We start from the raw sequence: 18,456 nt of genomic DNA, 5'->3' as shown, positions 1-18,456 counted from the left end.
TAGGTACATGCGTTGATGGATCCATTTCAGTTTTGATGACATTACTATGGGGTTTTCATTATAACGCCAACAGGTTCTACTTGCATCTCCTAACCAGGATTCACTCTTTGCTCTCTATAGCACACTCAATACAAGAGCATTATTCCTAACTCTTCATTTTTTCCTTGATGTGTATGAATATGATATTTTTGCCTCAAGTTGTATAAGTAAATATTCACCAATAGAAAATCCTTGAAAGGTCTTTAATATCAACTAAATTGCTTTGAAGCATTTGTAAAATATGCACCGCTAAAGGTAATCATGTTTATTATTTGTTAATTAAGAAAGACAGTACCTCTGCAAGTGTTTTGTCTGTATCAGTTTATCGGTTGAGTTCAAGATGGTGTGTAAGTGCATAGTAAGAACAAAGCACTTACAACCTTTTCGCATTCAACTGACGAGTTGATATAAGAACATGTATGCTGTACACAGCCACTTAGTGCTCATATCTCGAAGATGACAGTTTAAGATAATATTGTTAATACAATTATAGTAATATCTTTTTGGACTTGTTTGTGTTTATTCCTTCAGATGTTCGGATTATTTCATGGGTGATCGATGCCAGTATCCCAACTGTCAGGAGATCGAGTGTATCCACGGCAGAGTGGACTATTCTTCATGCACCTGTATCTGTAACGCCGGCTACCGTGGTAAAACATGTCATGGTATGTATTAAACTAAAGCCAATTACTTGTTTGGTGTAGGATATCGCTATTCTAGCTTGATGCGATGTACATGCGGTGTTGTAACAAAACTCTTAGCGCATTAAGGGTGAGGCTTTTGTAGATTTGGACGGTGTGGATTGGATGAAACTTAAGAATGGCAGATGGGATAACACAGAAAATTAAATTGTGATGGAAGCTGGCCTTAGAAACATATGCTATTTTGAATAAAAGTGCTATTATGTAGACACTAAGTGGTCTTATATAAAATTGTGTCTTAAAAATAAGAACGAGAGCACCTTTTTTTTTTTATTTCTTAAGGGTTTTTAGGTTATCCAGCTCATAGAACTACAGGTTCTAGTCTAAAATGTATCGTTTTGATGGAATTTTGTTCACTGATGCCTATTTTGTATAAAATTTGTTTAAATGTAGCAGAGAAGTTTTACCTGTCTCATGTCAGAAACTTGATATTTAATTAAATTTTGTTCACTTGAATTTATATTGTATTATGAGCTATTCCTGTTGAAATCTATACACCCCCTGTGGAAGACATAACCTTAATATCCCACACAGGGAGTGTGAATTTCAAATAGGGTTACCTGAATGGGTGACTGTATTTGAAGTCTACACTCCCTGTGTGGGAGATTAAGGTCATATCTTCCATAGGGAGTGTATGGATTTCAACTGGAATAGTCCAATGCATCGAGAAGTGAAACACTCGTCACATCACAAACTTGATATGTGATTGAATTTTGTTCACTAGCACTTAGTTTGTATCTGGTGAAGCAGTTTCAGTTCATGTAGTTAAGTTATCGACATTCTTTAAAAAGGATGTTCGAAATTTTTTTTGTAGTGTGTCGTGTAAAGTTTCATCGTGCAAAAGTTCTTCTAACCGTAGGCTAAGGAAACATCTCAACTCGCAGCTAAATGACATGCAAACCTTTCTAAAGAGCATATGTGTCAAGCATGGCTAAAAAAGGTGTTAGTGTATGTTTCAATAAAAATATCAACGTGTCAGATAATGTAAACATGACATGACGGAGATCGCAATCAGAGGTGAAAGGGAACACTGGACTTAAGGAATAGACGGTTGGCACAGGGGATTTCACTGGGAGCGTATCTAAAGCCTTGTCTCAACTTGTTCTTTTGAAATGTTTTGCGGATAAGGGCCCCTGTAAGGAACACAGCGCAGACAGAGATGTTTTGAAGGATGAAATGAGGTTTAACTAGTCAACTACATAGGTGTCTGGTGAAATGAAGGAGTGGACATGCATTCCCATAATGCACTATGATTACCCAGGATGCTTTGGGTTATAGGTTGCTGGGATGATGTCCTTGGTTATTTGAAATCCATTTTTCATAATGAAGCATTGTTCATTATTAATTGGATAACTGATGAAGTTCAATTGTCTGGCACTTATTGCAAAGTAATACAACTAAGTTAATTTCTTGATTTCTATCAATTTAATCATATGAAGCTTATTTTTACTATACGAGCCAAACAATGGGGATGATTAAAGATTAACAAAGTAATTGCCTCTGTTTCCAAAGTCAGACTTTCTTTCTCTAGAAAATTAGTTCTGATCAGAGACATAAATCCCTGATCAGGTTGGTGAGCAGCTTTATTCAAGTCCCTTTTCTGGCAGCAGTGAATGCACTCTACTGGTGGTGCATTATGGGATAGTTGAAATGGTTGCCTCTGTTGAAACCATATATTGTCTTACAAGTGTGTCGACATGAACTAACATGAAAAAAATGGGATAATAGGCCAATATGCAAAAAGTAGTTATGATTTGTTCAGCGTTTCTTACACCCAACTTTAGTTCAGAGAATCATTCTATACTTTTACTTGGCAGTTTTTGCTCGTTATGTTTGCATGCCAGTATGTATTGGTTGTTTGCATAGTTTTTGAGTAGTTTTTTTTTCACATGAAGGTGCATGTCAAAGGATAGGTTGATACAAGTAGGGAGAGGAAAATGTCATTTGTTTAGGAACACAGACCATATTTCTGTATTTTCAAAATATTTTTTATAGGAGATTTATAAATGTTTCTTTTTGAAGCACACTTTATATGCATCTATCTACATTACAAATGGGCTAGTCCAGTTGAAATTCATACACCCCCTATGGAAGACATGATCTTAATCTTCCACACAGGGAGTGTGAATTTCAAATGGGGTCACCTGAATAGGTGATTCCAGTTGAAATTTACACCCCAGTGTGTGGGAGATTGAGGTCATGTCTTCCACAGAGGGTATGTGAATTATAACTGGAATGTCCCAATGTAGTAAGCAAACATATACACAAAGTGTGAAAGATATTTAAAATTTCATATTATTATTTCTTGATTAGAACATTCTACGGTGTCAAAATTTGAATGATTCACAGTCATTTTCTAGTCCAAAAAGAGTTGTGAAACTAGCTCACCTGCACAGCTGGTATTAATTTCATAATCACACAATTATCAATTGTACAATTTACAAATTGAACAATTCGAACAATACCAAGATTGATATCGTTTTAATTGGAGAAAACATATCCTTTTCCTGTGAATACATTTTCATCTGTCATTGAACCCACACGATATTTGAACATTCTTAGACTCGTACAATTATCAATAGAGCGATTTGAATGTGTTTTATTCAGTTCTTCAAAGACTTGGAAGTTATACCGCATGAAGCAGATGTTTCGTTGTACATCTCTTCTTTGTACACCAACTTCTTTATAAATAAAACTGTAGACCCTTGTATCATGTAAGTTCACCTACCCATACATAGGATGTTCTGTACAAAGCAAGGTACAAAGCCTGCAGAAGGTAGAAATAATTTGATGCACAAATGAGGCATATAGAAACGTGATTCGTCTGAATGAGTTAAAATTAGTTTGATTTAAATCAATTATATTACTTACATTACATTAGTTTGGCAGGTTTAAGTCTGCTTTTAATGAGGTTTAAAAAACAAAACTTGTTGAATGAATAAGTTTGAAATTGAATTTATCCTATTTGTAATATGCAATTCACTTGATTGAATATGTCACATTATCTTCAGTTATTCATACAAGATGTTTTAATCCGGTTCAAACTCAGTTTGGGGGATCTGTACCTGATGCATTTTGTCCTGACGTGCAGCATAGGCACCTCTATCTTGTGGCCTAATAAGAAGATTGGTATCAATTGTCAGCATTATAGATGCATTATATGGATGGAGCAAATCTACACGGATTTGATTCAGTCTTGATCTGAATCGGTCTAGATCAAACTCAATCTTAGAACATGATGTTGACATCCCATTTTGTAATTTCATAAAGGGAATGAGATATGACAAGCCGTAGACTACTAGTATGTCTATTCAGGTAGGTAATAACATTTGATCACAGCGCACCTGCTTGGCAGTGATTATCCCTGGTATTGACGGCTGACAAAAGCTACGTCTAACGCATCGATATTACCACGTTGCTACCATTTTCCTCCAATCTCAGCGATCGACGAAAAGTCCTAGAGGCGCTATATGCAACAAACATGGCGATACAGGATATTAAGAACAATGCTATGTGGAACAAAGTCTTATTGTGATGCTTTGAGGTACATATAATTCACAAGTTATTCTCTGCTTTGAAAACCAGTAGCTCGAAGAACAGTCGAGGGAGGTCGTTTCTTTTGATGAGGTAAAGGCACATCCCTGTGTTTATCATGGTGATGCTGTTTAACCATAATGTGGATGGTTGACCCATTTCTAATGGGGATAAGAATACAGACTGCGTTTTATGGCTATTGATCCTGTCCGCCAGCCAGAAGAGTGAGTGACCACCGCTTTACTTTATACGGAGGATTTTATGATTGCATTATCCAGCTTTAATGTGCTGTAGGGTAGTTTCTACTGCAAAAGATTTCTTTATAATAAAAAGAAATTATATAAATACAAAATATCAGAAAACTTTAGCAAAACTTAAACAAAGTTATGCTGCTTCAGTTTTGCCATGGCAATGAAAGCCGAGCTTTTAGTCGTATTAAAACAACTAAAAACTTTTTGAACAGTTTATCTTTTTCTTGATATATAAGATGAAACCCTTATATAGTTTTTAGTTTTATCAAACAATTGCCACCAGCATTGCGTAAAATTTTGTCTAATAAGACATTTTGATTACTGCAAAGGACATGGCATCCATATCGGCAATTTGAACCCAGCTTTCTGTAAACACTGTTCTGATCTTAAAAATAGAACACACAGTGAATTTTGATTTCTGCCCCTGAATAACATAGCTTGGTATCAGATGTCTGCAATTTGAAATTCAGCTCACAGTCACAACTCCAATCTTGCGTGACTCTTGAATAGATTTGAAGCAGCCCCCTGTAGACTTGCTCAACAGTCTACCTATATATCCGGGTTATATATATTTTTTTATAACCGTGTATTGCGATGCCGTGCATTATGATAGCAACATGTATGGCTGCTATGCCTTTTATAATGTGCTGGATTCGGGCAGCTTTGGTTATCCTAAACCTTATCAGCTTGAGGGGACGACATGGTGTATGGAACAGGTACTGATTGCAAGGTTTAAACTGATGTATGAAGAGACATACTGAATGCTTGGCCCTGACAATGAAATGCCATACCTATGGTGATAAGTCTTTGTTGCATCAGGTATGACGTGCAAAACGTGAGATTGATACCGATTTTATTTTGTGGACATATTTAAAATACCATAATCATCCTATTATAGTCCTACTGGTTTTCTAGTTGGCAACGAATCAGGTATGGGCAGTGGGGGAAGTGACGGAATGTAGTCATAGAAGTTAAAAATGTGAAATTATATCTGAAAATTATGTTAGCATAAAGTACACAGGGTACTTGACATTTTTTGCCAATCTTATTATGATATTTTTGGCTCTTATAGGTGTTAATGTTATGCAACACATTTATTACATGATCAGTTTATCATACATTGTGTCTGTATGTTTGTAATATGTTTCTTGATATCTTTAAAAGCCTGATTTTATCATAGACCTGGGGGTCTCAACTTGGTTTGGGTGATGATGTGTAGCTGAGACCTATACCAATTTTTTAAACATTTTGCTAAAAAACATCCTTTCTTAAACCAATTTACATGAAATTGCGGGCCATCAATATACCAAAATGGCTAAAAATGCACCTTGAGTCTTGACTAATTGGCTAGAAATGCACCCCAAATCTGCCGCACATCCCCGTAGCCTCATTTCCACTATGAACCTGGGTTATAGACATACACCTACTCTCTGCAACATTTTCATATTAATGTTTGTAGGTGAAGCTTCCAAAATTTACTATATATGAGATTAAATAATTTTCCATGATCCCTCTCTGATTTAAATCTTGTTGAGTTATCATCTTCATCAGAAACCGTTTTTAAAGAACAGCAGCATAGCCAGGATTTTTTTCAGAGGGGCCAAGCCAATGGTGGGGGCAAATATTTACAAAAATGGTGAAAAATTGCCAAATATGGCCAAATTCCTGTGACCAGCATAGGGGGTACAGTGGGGGGGGGGGAGGGGTGGTGGGGGACAGCTGCCCCCTGGCTATGCCACTACCAATAGACATCAAAAGCAATAACTGTCTTGATTTTCTCAATATTTCTTTTTTTTCACCATTTTCTACATCCACAGTTGCCCAGGACAACCACACCAAAACCTGTGATGAAGCTTGGGAAGGTTATTGTCTAAACGGTGGTACCTGTCTACATCTGAGTAAACTGAACAAACCGTCTTGCAGGTAAGACTATAACACCTGTCTTAAGAACACACTTGACTCTCTGTCATCGCGAGAGATAATTTATTGCTTTTATAGGAATGTTGTATAATCACAGATTTTAAGTAGTAGGGATACGCTGAATTGGATTATGATTATTAGGCATTAGGAATAAGATGTAAGATTTAGAGTGGTCAAATTTCATATTCAATCTTAGTATGAATAAGTGTTATGTGTAACTGCATGATAACAGAGTGTGTTTTATATATTTTTCATGAAATCACTCTTTGGTTTACTGGAAAGGAAGTACACAATTGATCAGATAGAAATAATAGGACAATAATTTGCAGGCCAATTAACATAAATAAACATAAATCAATTATAATTTTTGTTTGCTTTCAAAATAAACTGAAATTAAAAAGAAAGAAAGAAGAAATTTCTTGTATTAATATGCATATTTTCACGATCAAGATACAATGATTAGGCATTTTTTTTTTAAATTTTGGATAATAAATATAAAGTTAAATGTTAAAGATTCCTTTAAAATGGTTATGAGAATAAGCCATACTAGATGGTACGATGGAAACAGGAATTAATTTTGAATTTCATTACAGGTTCTATGACGATAAATTAATTTAGGCATTTCATAAGGTAGACATTATATCCCGGGGTGCCTTCAGACTGCAATAAATCTGCTCAACTCTATTCAATAGAAAGTCATATCACCCTGTGCGTTATTTGCTTTTGTCAAACGTACCTTGCTATCGCAAATATTCGAGCTGAAAATGATTTGAAAATTTGATCAGTTTTTGATCAATATGAATATTGAAATACTTAATTAAATCTAAGATGGTTTGTTTATTATTTGGAAAATCATAGTTTATGGGAAGGATATTTTGGCACTAAAAGAGCTGAGCATTATGCACTGTAATCTGATATGGTGCTTGCGACCAGTAAAGCAATGGTACCTGTATGAACTAGGAATAAATTTGAGGCGCATGACTGCTAAAGGTTTATTGGTGTAAGAGTGCTGCAGTTACCACTGCACAGATCACACAGATTTTGTGTGATTTAATTTAAATTAAAAGCAAAATTGAATTAAACATTTCAGTTATTTCTTTTAAAGTATTGATTTAATGATAAATGCGAATAATTAACTATATCTTCTTAAATTAAACAACTATACAACTAGCTCCTATAGGTAGGAACTAATCGGAATGGTGTGATTTAAATATAAACAGAATGTAATTAGCATATAATCATGAATATTCATGTAGTTGTTAACATGTTATGCAAATCACATTTTGTTATGGAACACTCCGCACTGATGGCACTCATTAACAGAACTGGTGTGATTTTATATTAATTACAAAGCATGTTAATTAATTAATTAATCTCAATAGATTTCTTTTCAATTAAGACAAGATATTTATTAATGTAATATCACTGGAGAGTGAGAGTGGGGTTAGGGTTTTAATTTATCGTATGATTTTGACTAGTTTTGCATGTTCACATGATGGATTCATTGTGTTGATTTTTGTTGTATTGTTTATCTATTTTAAATGTATGGAGTGATGGGATTTGAAGCAACTTGGTATTGAAATTTCAATATTTTTTAATATTTTTACTATTAAAGCTGCCCTAAATGAGTGGCCCAGTATAAAATTCATCGTCATTGGGAGAATTCGGCACTGTAAATGTACGAATGTTCAATAAAATACAAAAGAAATTTGATGCTTAAAATATTAAATTGACAAAATTCCCGAGTTACATTCATGATGTTTTATGTTTGTGTGGATGACCTTTGGTGACCTTTGACATTTTTCAACAGCGCCCTCTATTTTTCAAAAATGTGCCATGGGCCATTTTTATACTGGGCCACTCAAATATGAAAGTAGATCTTAAAATTTGTCTCTAACTACAGTAAAACATAGCTGATCTCTCAAACCTTCAATTCAATGTAACTGTGAAATAGTTTAATAATGTTTATTTAAGCACAAATGAATAAGTTGAATAAGATGATGTTTAGTCATTGAGTGTTTCTAGTCACTCATTTATGTTATTGAGTTAATTGATTTTTTTTAAACTTGAGAGTTTGGGGCCTGATGACACCATCAAAGATTGAGAAGTGGCCCATAGTTATTCACATACAGTACACTCAATTTTAACATTGTGGAAGCTTATTTGATGTTGTTCTAAAATCTGAGAGACTTCGTTTTGATCATTAGTGTCCAAGAACATTTCTAATTGGAATAACAGATTCGTAGGAAACAATCAGTACTTATATCTTTTCATTTAGATTAAAAAATATAATCAAAATTTATTTACCACTCCATGCTTTTAATTAGATAAAATCATCACTTAATTTCAGTGGCTGACATAGAAACTTAATAGAAGTCTTGCATAATGTGATATAAATATTCAGAAAATAACTTTAACGAATGTGAAGAATCAGGAGTTTCAGGAAATACACATCTTTAGAAAAAGGTGTCAAATTTTGGCACTTGACACCTATTTTATGTTCTTTCAAACATAGGTTTGATGAATTAAAAGAAAAAGAACAAGAAAAATATTAATTACAAATTTGCAAAGCAAAATGTGGTACAATGTACCGGTTTGTAACTGTATACCAGTCATTTGTTTGGTATATTCAGTATTTTGGTAAAGCAAATTTAAATTTTTTAATGCATATCAATTAGTTGCAACAACTCAAATTATGCTAAATTGATTGTCAGAATTTGATAATGGTAACGATACCAATTGCAAAGGCCTTTTATAATGAGTTTCTTTGTCAAGCTGTCATTGTTTTTATATCATTTATTGGTCTCAATATTTGTGGTGAAATAGATACATTGATGTCAGCACAAGTCATGCAAGTTTGATGTGATCGAGATGGGATTACTGCATGGATAAACATAACAGAAAATACTTTTGAAAACAAAACAAAAAAGAAAATATTAATGGGGAACAAAGTTGAGCTCATTTCTGTTTGAAGAAAAATCTCTTGAATGCCTTTGGAAAGATACTGAACAGAAGGTTTCGATAGAAATAACGATATTTAGTGGTGTAGCCTGAATCATTCAATTGGGGAGCACCAAGCCTGATTCAGGGGCACTGGCCCATTTTCGGCATATTTCAGTGGGGTTTTTGAACATTTTCACTTCAATTGGGGAGGCGGGCATGTGCCCCTATGACGCTATGCCACCTTTTTGCTAATGTGCTGTAGCCGGAGTCATTCAATTGGGGAGCACCAAGCCTGATTCAGGGGGCACTGGCCCATTTTTCGGCATTTTTTCAATTGGGTTTTTGAACATTTTCACTTCAAAGGGGGAGGCGGGCACGTGCCCCTATGATGCTCCACCACTGGCTGCTACAAATATTGAGACAATTTTGTATTGTTTATGATTTGATCATTCGTAATGACTTAATTTGTTCACTTTTCACAGCACAGAGTTGTTTACGACTTCACACACACATTGTTTATTTTATTTCATTATGGATTTATTTGTTGTTGTTGTTTTTTGTCAATCACCTCACTGCCTGCTTTGCTTGCTTGTTTGCTTGCTTGCTTGCTTGCTTGCTTACTTATTACTCACATTACGAGGCTCTTATGGTTTTTGTTCACACTTCTTTGATAGAAAAACTCATTCAATGAGACTGGAAAAAAAAATCACATTTATTGTGCAATTGTAGTTTATTAAAGAGGGAAGCAAAATGCTAATTATTTCATTATCAGTGTAAGATATTGCACACTTTTTAATAGCAATTTGGTGCATCTGTTGTGCCTTCTGACATTTTCTATTTCCTAATATTGCAAAAACAGTTTTGGGTTTATGCGCCAATCCCTGTCAATTTCTAGGTAAAGGACTGCATTTTCATATCTGACAATATTGTGAAATTTGTCTCTGCTGATAAAAGTAATTTCAAAGCAAGAGGTTGTGGGGACATTTGTACATAGGCCTATACTTGACCTGTCATAAACTAGAGCTATTTCTAAAATATACAAATGGTTTTGAGCTTTTCACATTTGAATTGGTGATAGTACTCAATTTTAATTTGGTGAATGTGTGAATAATTAATTAAAAAGAAGCCTCACTTTCTATGTTTGCAGCCATGCAACTCTGTTTGCAGCTGCAGTTTGCACTATGCAATGCAAAATAACAATGCTTATAGCTTTTAGCAATTTATATACATTATGTTTTACAATGCTTGCATGTGCTGTTTGTTCATTGCATGTTATAATACTTTTATATGAATATGATATGGTTTAGCCAAGTTCTGCTCAGTTCCCATTTTCCAGTTTTAAGTGTATTGCAAATGTATAGTGGAATTGTAATAGCTTGGATAAACGCTCAGAATTAAAGCACTTTTGCAAACTGATTGGAAATTGGCTTATCATACCAAAATATATTCAATTATTTGCCCGATGCCTTCAGAGAATTTTGTCACCAATTTACTAATTTCACTTTTAAATTTGTCGTTAATTTATTAGTATGCCTGAGGAATGGCATATGAAAGTCATACATTTAGCATGCATAATGTTTTTTTAAATTTTTTAATTTTCACCTAAAGCACACTTATAACAAAATGCATGATATGTGCATGAAAACTATAACAAAATCAATTGACGAATGCGCATGAATCTGATGATGTTCGTTTTCGTGAACACTGCACAGGAAACCTCCTATATATACGGAGGATACGGCATGCTTACGACAAGTATAGATTAACTAGTACAGTGTATCCCAGAAATAAATATCTATCTACAGGTAATTTTGGATGTATCACAAGACTTTGGTTTAGTAACAAGACAATTTGGTTTTTTTAAATTCATTTTGCTTTTATATTAAACAGGGCAAAAGACAAATAACTTGAGAAAAAAGACAAGACAATTGATCTGTTTTCTATACTCTGTTTGGTGGAGAAGAACATTTATAAGCAAATTAACTGATAATTTATTGATATCATATTTGTTTCTCTTTTAAATCATGTTTATATTATGAGATACACTGTATTAGATATACCTTTGGTTAGTGCATGTGTTTATCATGTAAAAATGAAAACAAATGTCTCACCAAGTGTTAAAATTTATCAGGTGTTTGATCTATATAAATTGCGGGAAAGTTTCACCAGCCTACCAACGATGTACTTACGTATGCACTATAGAGTTAAGGTTTTGTACATTTCACGGTGACGAGCGATAGTTTTGTTTTAATGTTAGGTGTGTCTTGCTATATTTAGCAAGAAAAATAAGTGTTTAGGATTTAAAAGCTTACAGGATGCATGTTACAGATTAAGCTAGGATTTGTTTTTTTAAATTTCAAAATATAAATGTTTAAGAACACATCACTGTTGACTTCAATATTGTATGGTATTAGAAACAAAATTATTTCATGTTAATAATGTTGACTGTTTGTTGTGAATGTTAATATAACTTGTGGGGAAACCCATCTATAGTTCATCAAATCAAATCAAATCAAATCAAATCAAATCAAATCAAATCAAATCAAATCAAATAATTTCCAGCAAATGCCGAAATGAGTGACAATTTGAAGTATTTTAATCATAGCAAGGTGGATAAGGCAAACCAGATATCAATTATATATTTTAACATGAAAGTTTATTTATTTGGTATTTTTAAATATCAACCAAAATTTGTGGACTCAAATTGTCCATATTTTTAAGCTCTCTTCACTATTCGTTACCATGACAAACAAAAAGCATTTGTTGGTATCTGTTTTAAAGTGATTTGCATAAATTGCATATATTGAGGGTTGAGAACCAGAAAGCCGTAACTCACAAAGGCGTAGAACCAGAAAGCTGTAACTCACAAAGGCGTAACTCACAAAGGAATCCTTTGTGAGCTAAGGCTTTCTGGCTCTCAGCCCTTGATACTATTTGGCCAAATCTAGAGCTTCCTTACCCACCGTAATGCTTACTATTATGTTAATTAATATTTGCTAAGCAAACAATTTTAGAAAATATGAACAATATAGTTTTGAAGAGGTTAATTATATAGTGAAGTTATTTAAATTTACAAAATACATAAAAAATAATAATGCTAAATGAGACTTTCATATGACATTTTCCTTAAATTTGATGTTATATTTCTTGAACATTGAAGCTAGGATTGAGTGTTGTACCAAGTTTTTAATATATATATCTGAATTTGAGTTATTTTTTTCCCAATAACAATTCTTTGTCTAATCTATATTACTAACCCAAGCCTAGAATCTGAGCACAGAACGTACTGGTGGTACAACTGAAGTTATAAAGGATAACAAAATCCGTGTTTATTAGAATTATAAGAATTATATTTTCAACCCTTGCCAATGTTTTGTTCATCATTCTGTTTGTTGGAATGCGTTTTGTCATTTTGTGTGCATCAGCTTTTGTTCCTACATGTGGGGCTTTTCATATTGTATTGTAAAAACTACAAATATGTTGGTGGTGGTATTTCTAGATTATATTATGCGACATTTGAGTGGTTTGATTTCTATTGTCATTGCCATATGATCTCACATACTGACAAATCACCTTTAACTAGAAACCTGTCCTTTTGGATGATACTGGCTTTAGAGGGCAGTGTTATCCACTTTATGCAGTGTAAAATGGGATATTCCAATTAAAATCCATGCACCCCCTGGATGACATAACTTTATTCTTTCACACAGGGAGCTTGAATTTCAAATGGGGTTACCTGAATGGGCGACTCCATTTGAAAGCTACACCCCCTTTGTGGGAGATTAAGTTCATGTCTTCCATAGGGGGTGTATGGATTTCAACTGGAATAGTCCATTCAACAGTTTGCAGAAAACAATGATATCAAGCGATTTGGTTTTAGCAGCTTTCTAACACTTTGTGTCTCCTTGAGATTGGTAGTGTTGTCAGTGCCTTTACACATGGTTGCATGGCAAGCGTGCCAACACACGGCCCTTGTATGTGTCGTGAAATTAGGTTAGCATGCACAACTGTGACATGAACTAAATGTGCACTATACATCACTAACTTTGAGGTGGAGCAAGGTATAGAATGAAGCTTAATACTGCCAGACTGGTCATGTATATACATGTGTCACCAGCATATGAGATATTTTGATCTGTACATAAATGAAACTAGTAATTAGTGTTGTGATAATAGAAATCAAGCCATAGTATATCATGTCAGAATATTGTGTTTCAGCTAAAATAAAAAAAAGCAGGTGTCTAATGGATAAATTTGCTGCTAAATTGTATTTAAATGCAGGGGAAAAACCAAAAAAGTTGCATAGTTTTCTTTTCTATCAGAGCTACTTCTTTACATGCACTTACTATACACACCCACACCCAAAACAACAGAAACTTACGCAGAAACATAGATCAAAATAACATCTAAATAGTATGCTAATGCTCTTTGCAATATTTGGAGGGCATTTACAGACGAATCTACCTTCATACAAGTCTCCACACATACAGACTTGCAAATGCTGATCTAGTATTTTCCAACCGAGCGCCTTGAACGTATCGTAACGAGGACTTCGCACACTTGAAATTTGTGCCAAATTGTGGACTCACTTGAAGATTTACAATCCAACCAAGACCTGAACCTATACCGACAAAAGAGACATGTTTTTATATGCATTTTTACTATGTTTGCAACACACTGGTGGGGGAAAGGAATCAAGAATGTCGATGGTCGATGGGTGTCCACTGTTATGTGAAGTGTATTCAGTGGCAGGCATTTACCAATGAAATCACACACACACACCCCCACCCATCACACACACCTTCGTGCAAACACAGTTAATTGTCTGCATCAATCCACCCTATTCACTTTTTGCTATCCAAATGCGGACAGCATGGGACACACACCTTTTACTTGCCTTACAGTAAACTCTGTAGCAGAAACTACAATCAATGGATAATTGGATATAATGCATTTTAATGCTGTTTTGGGTCAAGAACCACCATCCCAAGAACCATGGAACAGCAGTTCCTGTGCATATGCAATTACCCAAAGATTTTTCATTTGTGTGTGTCCTAATTTACCAATGTTGACAAAAGCAAACATACACAGCCACACCACAGCCCACAAAAGAAGTAGTAATTCTCAGTCATTTCCTTTTAAATCTATTTCCAAATCTTTTGAAAACCTTTCAGCTCTTTACCTGTCAAGTTAAATTTTTCTTGCTACTAAAAAACAAAAAACAACTAGAAAACTAAGCATTTTCTGCATTAAATGTATCTACAAATTGCTGGTTGAATGGGTGCCTAACAAAATGGCAGTGACTCTCTCTCTCTTTAAAAGAATATTTTCTCTTATTGGCAGTGGAGGTAAAAAGTAAATATCACTCTTTAATTGAAGCCTTTCTTTAAATTCAATCCATATAAAAAAGTATACAAAAAAGTATACATCCTATCTCTATATCAACCCGTATGCAGTGAGAAATGTTTGCAAACTGCTTGCAGCAAGCTTAGGCAAAGAGACAAAGTGTACCATGTTTATTTGCCTCGCTTGACTCAAAGAAGTTGCCAAAATAATCTTGTTTTTATTGTTGAGACATCTAGTGCTTGAAAGTTATCACGAAGTCATTCAAATATAGTGATCGTGTGAACATATGCTTTCAATTTATCTAGGGATTGTTTTCTAAAAGCAAAGTTTTTACTGTGAAAAAGCATGTTACAATATCAAATGACATGTTTGTAGCTGAAGTAAATGTATTTTCAGTTTGTCCGAGGCTTTGATGTTCGGTTTATTTAAAGCCTTTGATACAGTTGATTATTTTGAGTTCACTCATAACATCATCACTTGTGCATGGATTCACAGAATTGTGTAACATGGTGTATGTATGACATGCTGTTCTATGCATTCATTTTGTTTTTAGAATATTATCACAATTTCAGCATTTTGTTGTTAGTTATTTACATGGTTATCCCTGTAATTAGATTGTGGAGTCTTTTTTTTACCGTATTTGAAAGAATCTGGTAACTATGGAAAGATATAGCCTATAGATGATTTAATGTGAAAATGGTGTTTAATGTGTATTGATAAGTTTCACTTTACTAGGTAACACCACATTGCTTCAAACTGTTGTTGGTTGGTGGACCATTCATATATTTGGTACAGATGGTAAATATGAGGGCTAGGTGGCAGAGTGGTCCATGGTCTTGGGCACTGAATCTATTGGTAGAGTCGGCCATGATTCTAATCCACTCTGCTAGGGCTTGCATTTCTCATGCTAGATTTAAAAGTACAAATATATTTTATCCTTGAATATAATGGCAAATTCAATGGGTAGAATGTCAGAGTATGTGCAGTCAGTATTTGACCCGGGGGGGGGGGGTACTCAAGTTTGGTTTTGGTAGGGACGTGCCGCTGAGATTTTGGAAGTAGACCCATAAATATACCAATTTTTCAAGAAATTTGGACCCATTGATATACCAATTTATATACGAATTTACCCAAAATTGTCTTACTTTTTACCAATTTTCCCAAGATTTGGGGAAAATTTTGGCTAGATTAAGGGAAAATTGGGCTGTTTTCCAAAAAATTGAGAAAATTTTGAAAAAGGACCCATTCATATACCAAAATAGGCTTTGAAAAAGGGGTCATTGATATACCAGAAGGCTGAAAATGCTACCCATGTTTGCGGGACGGCCCCGTGTGGTTATTTGTACGGGGTACCCCCCCCCCCCCCCGGGTTTGACCTGTGGTTCAGTTCAAGTCCAGAAAGTAACCATGTTAGTCCAGAAAGATAAAGGCAAGACTAGAAAAGTTCAGGTAGCCAATTAACTCAGTCTGGGTCAAACTGAAGAAGTTGCAGTCCTCAGTACCTGCACTTATCTGCTGTAAATTTCAAAGTGAAATTGTCAGTGTTGAAATTTGTCAGTGCAGTAGTTTCAAGAAATTGATGTTGCACAATATTGGATGGAAGATAGATGAATTTCATGTTATTGGCCATTGTATCTAATTCTTAAACATTCCATTTGAAATTCATACTCCCCCTGTGGAGATCACACTGTGGAGATATTTCCAAAATCATCCACAGAGGTAGTGTGATTTTTAAATAGAAAAGCCCAATGTGCCATCCTTTAGGAACGGTTCACATGATCAGTTTACACATGTTTGAGAGCACAAGTTCACTAGCATGTTGAAGCCTGAGGACTAAGTGACAGTCACTGAAAATGTATGAATTGTTTTTTATTTGCAGCATGTCATTGACAAACTGTTGTGCCATTCAGTTGTGTTTAATATGACGTAGAAGCACATCATATGAGTGCACTGTATTTTGTTAATTAAGTAGGGCTTAGAAGTTTCAATATGTGTTTTCTTTTGTAACATAGCCCAACTTCACAAAGATATGGAAACTGTCTAACGTTGAGTCTCCAAACCAGTTGCCATTCTATGTTTATTTGGAGAGCAAGTTTGAGTGTTCAGATTTTGTTGCATATTCTTTGTCAAGTTGGGCTGTGGTAATGTGTAATGGGCTGTTCCATTTAAAATCTGCTCTCTCCTGTGGAAGATTTTGGAAATACTTTCCACAGGGGAGTATGAATTTCAAATGGAATTGATATTAGCAGCTCCATTTGAAACTCGCTTTCCCTCAGTGGAAGATTCAGGTTTAATCTTTCTCAGAGGGTGTATGAAATTCAAATAGAGCTGCCTAATGTGTTCATTCCATTTGAAATTCATATTCCCCCTGTGGAGGATATTTCCAAAATCTTCCACAGGGGGAGTGTGGATTTTAAATCGAATAGCCCAATTGACAATTGTATTTTAGTTTTATGTAAAAGCTGATGCATCAAAATGGCAACATTTTGTTGGAAAAAAATTTCATTTGTCGAAAAAACTTCACTTCACTCTCCCATATCATGTGTTAAACCATGTCAGTGTTTGCAATTGTGGAGATGTCCGTCATTTCATCTCATCTTATTTTGTAAAGGTATAGATTATGTAATTGTTTTCTTCAAGCCAAGCCATGTTCCAGTTCTGTGCTCTGATTCATACAGGTGTCCTAATCAATACACCGGGGATCGCTGTGACCTATTCGATCCCGACGTGACCTGTTACGAAGGCTTCTGCCTCAATGGGGGCGTATGCCGCTCCTTTGGGGCCGTCAATGAACCTCCGTGCATGTGAGTAAACTCGCATCAAAAAGTTTAGAAAATCATCAATTCATTCATCGCTACATTATTGTTACAATTATTAATATTGCGCCCTCTGTGGCTTACTGTTATTGTTGACGGCTGCTCGTGTTATATCGAACATTATTGTTATTTATGATTATCATTATGGTGGTTGGTGCTGGTTGTAGTGAGCCCCCTATTGACCAAACCCATTTTTTGCACTGTATTTATTGTGAACAGTGAGCCATCGCTTGGTCAATTTGCAGCAATCTGTTTTTGATGCTTAGAGATAGAGTAGATTTCTTCATCGTAATTATTTTGTGATATGTTCTGGTTACATCATTTGAAACTCGGCATTAAATTCCATGAGGTCAAAGGTCAAGATTCAATCTGTTTAAATGAAACAAGGGTGTGCAATAATGAACCACTAAGGCAGAGGGTAATTTTTTTAAAATAGAAAACCCTCACTAAGCTTACCAAAGATATCTTGATACCAGGGGTGGAATGCAGTAATTGTAATTGGCATAGTGACTCATCCTATTGGGGGGAGGGGGGGGGGGGGCAATTTTCAGCAATTTTACTATTTCTAAATTTTCAGATCGATGGGGGGATTTGGAATTTGTACTTCCAATTGACCTTTTCGATAAATCCCATAATTCCTTGCGTTATACCCCAGATGTCGTCATTTGGCGTTACGCCGACTTGCAATCCACAGTAGCAAATAGCAATGTTCGCTAAACGATGTGCGCATCGGTGTGACATCAAATGATGACATCTGGGGTCTAACCGCAAGGAATTATGGGATTTACTGAAAAGGTCAATGAAGGACCTCATCAGGTCTGGGTCATAGTTCAGATTTTGACCTTTGACTCAGTGATATTAAATGCAGAGCTCCAAATGATTTGAACAGAGCATGGTTTAATATAT

The 18,456-nt window shown here is 35.0% G+C and overlaps 1 protein-coding gene across 8 annotated transcripts in view; it reads left to right on the top strand.

The window, feature by feature from the left end:
• Window positions 1–18,456, top strand: part of LOC140159295 (uncharacterized) — a 279,856-nt gene that overhangs the window by 234,212 nt on the left and 27,188 nt on the right. For 5 of the 8 annotated variants that reach the window (XM_072182712.1, XM_072182715.1, XM_072182711.1 and 2 more), the window contains 3 exons: window positions 571–704; window positions 6,343–6,448; window positions 17,413–17,538. In XM_072182712.1, coding sequence (XP_072038813.1) covers window positions 571–704; window positions 6,343–6,448; window positions 17,413–17,538 — 366 coding nt within the window. The remainder of the gene's footprint in view (window positions 1–570; window positions 705–6,342; window positions 6,449–17,412; window positions 17,539–18,456) is intronic. The other 3 variants (XM_072182718.1, XM_072182716.1, XM_072182717.1) reach the window with 1 other exon arrangement.

The sequence above is a fragment of the Amphiura filiformis genome, chromosome 8 (genome assembly GCF_039555335.1).
Source record: "Amphiura filiformis chromosome 8, Afil_fr2py, whole genome shotgun sequence".
Lineage (NCBI taxonomy): Eukaryota > Metazoa > Echinodermata > Ophiuroidea > Amphilepidida > Amphiuridae > Amphiura > Amphiura filiformis.
The sequence above is the reverse complement of the archived record's forward strand: the minus strand, read 5'-3'. Positions and strand labels throughout refer to the sequence as shown.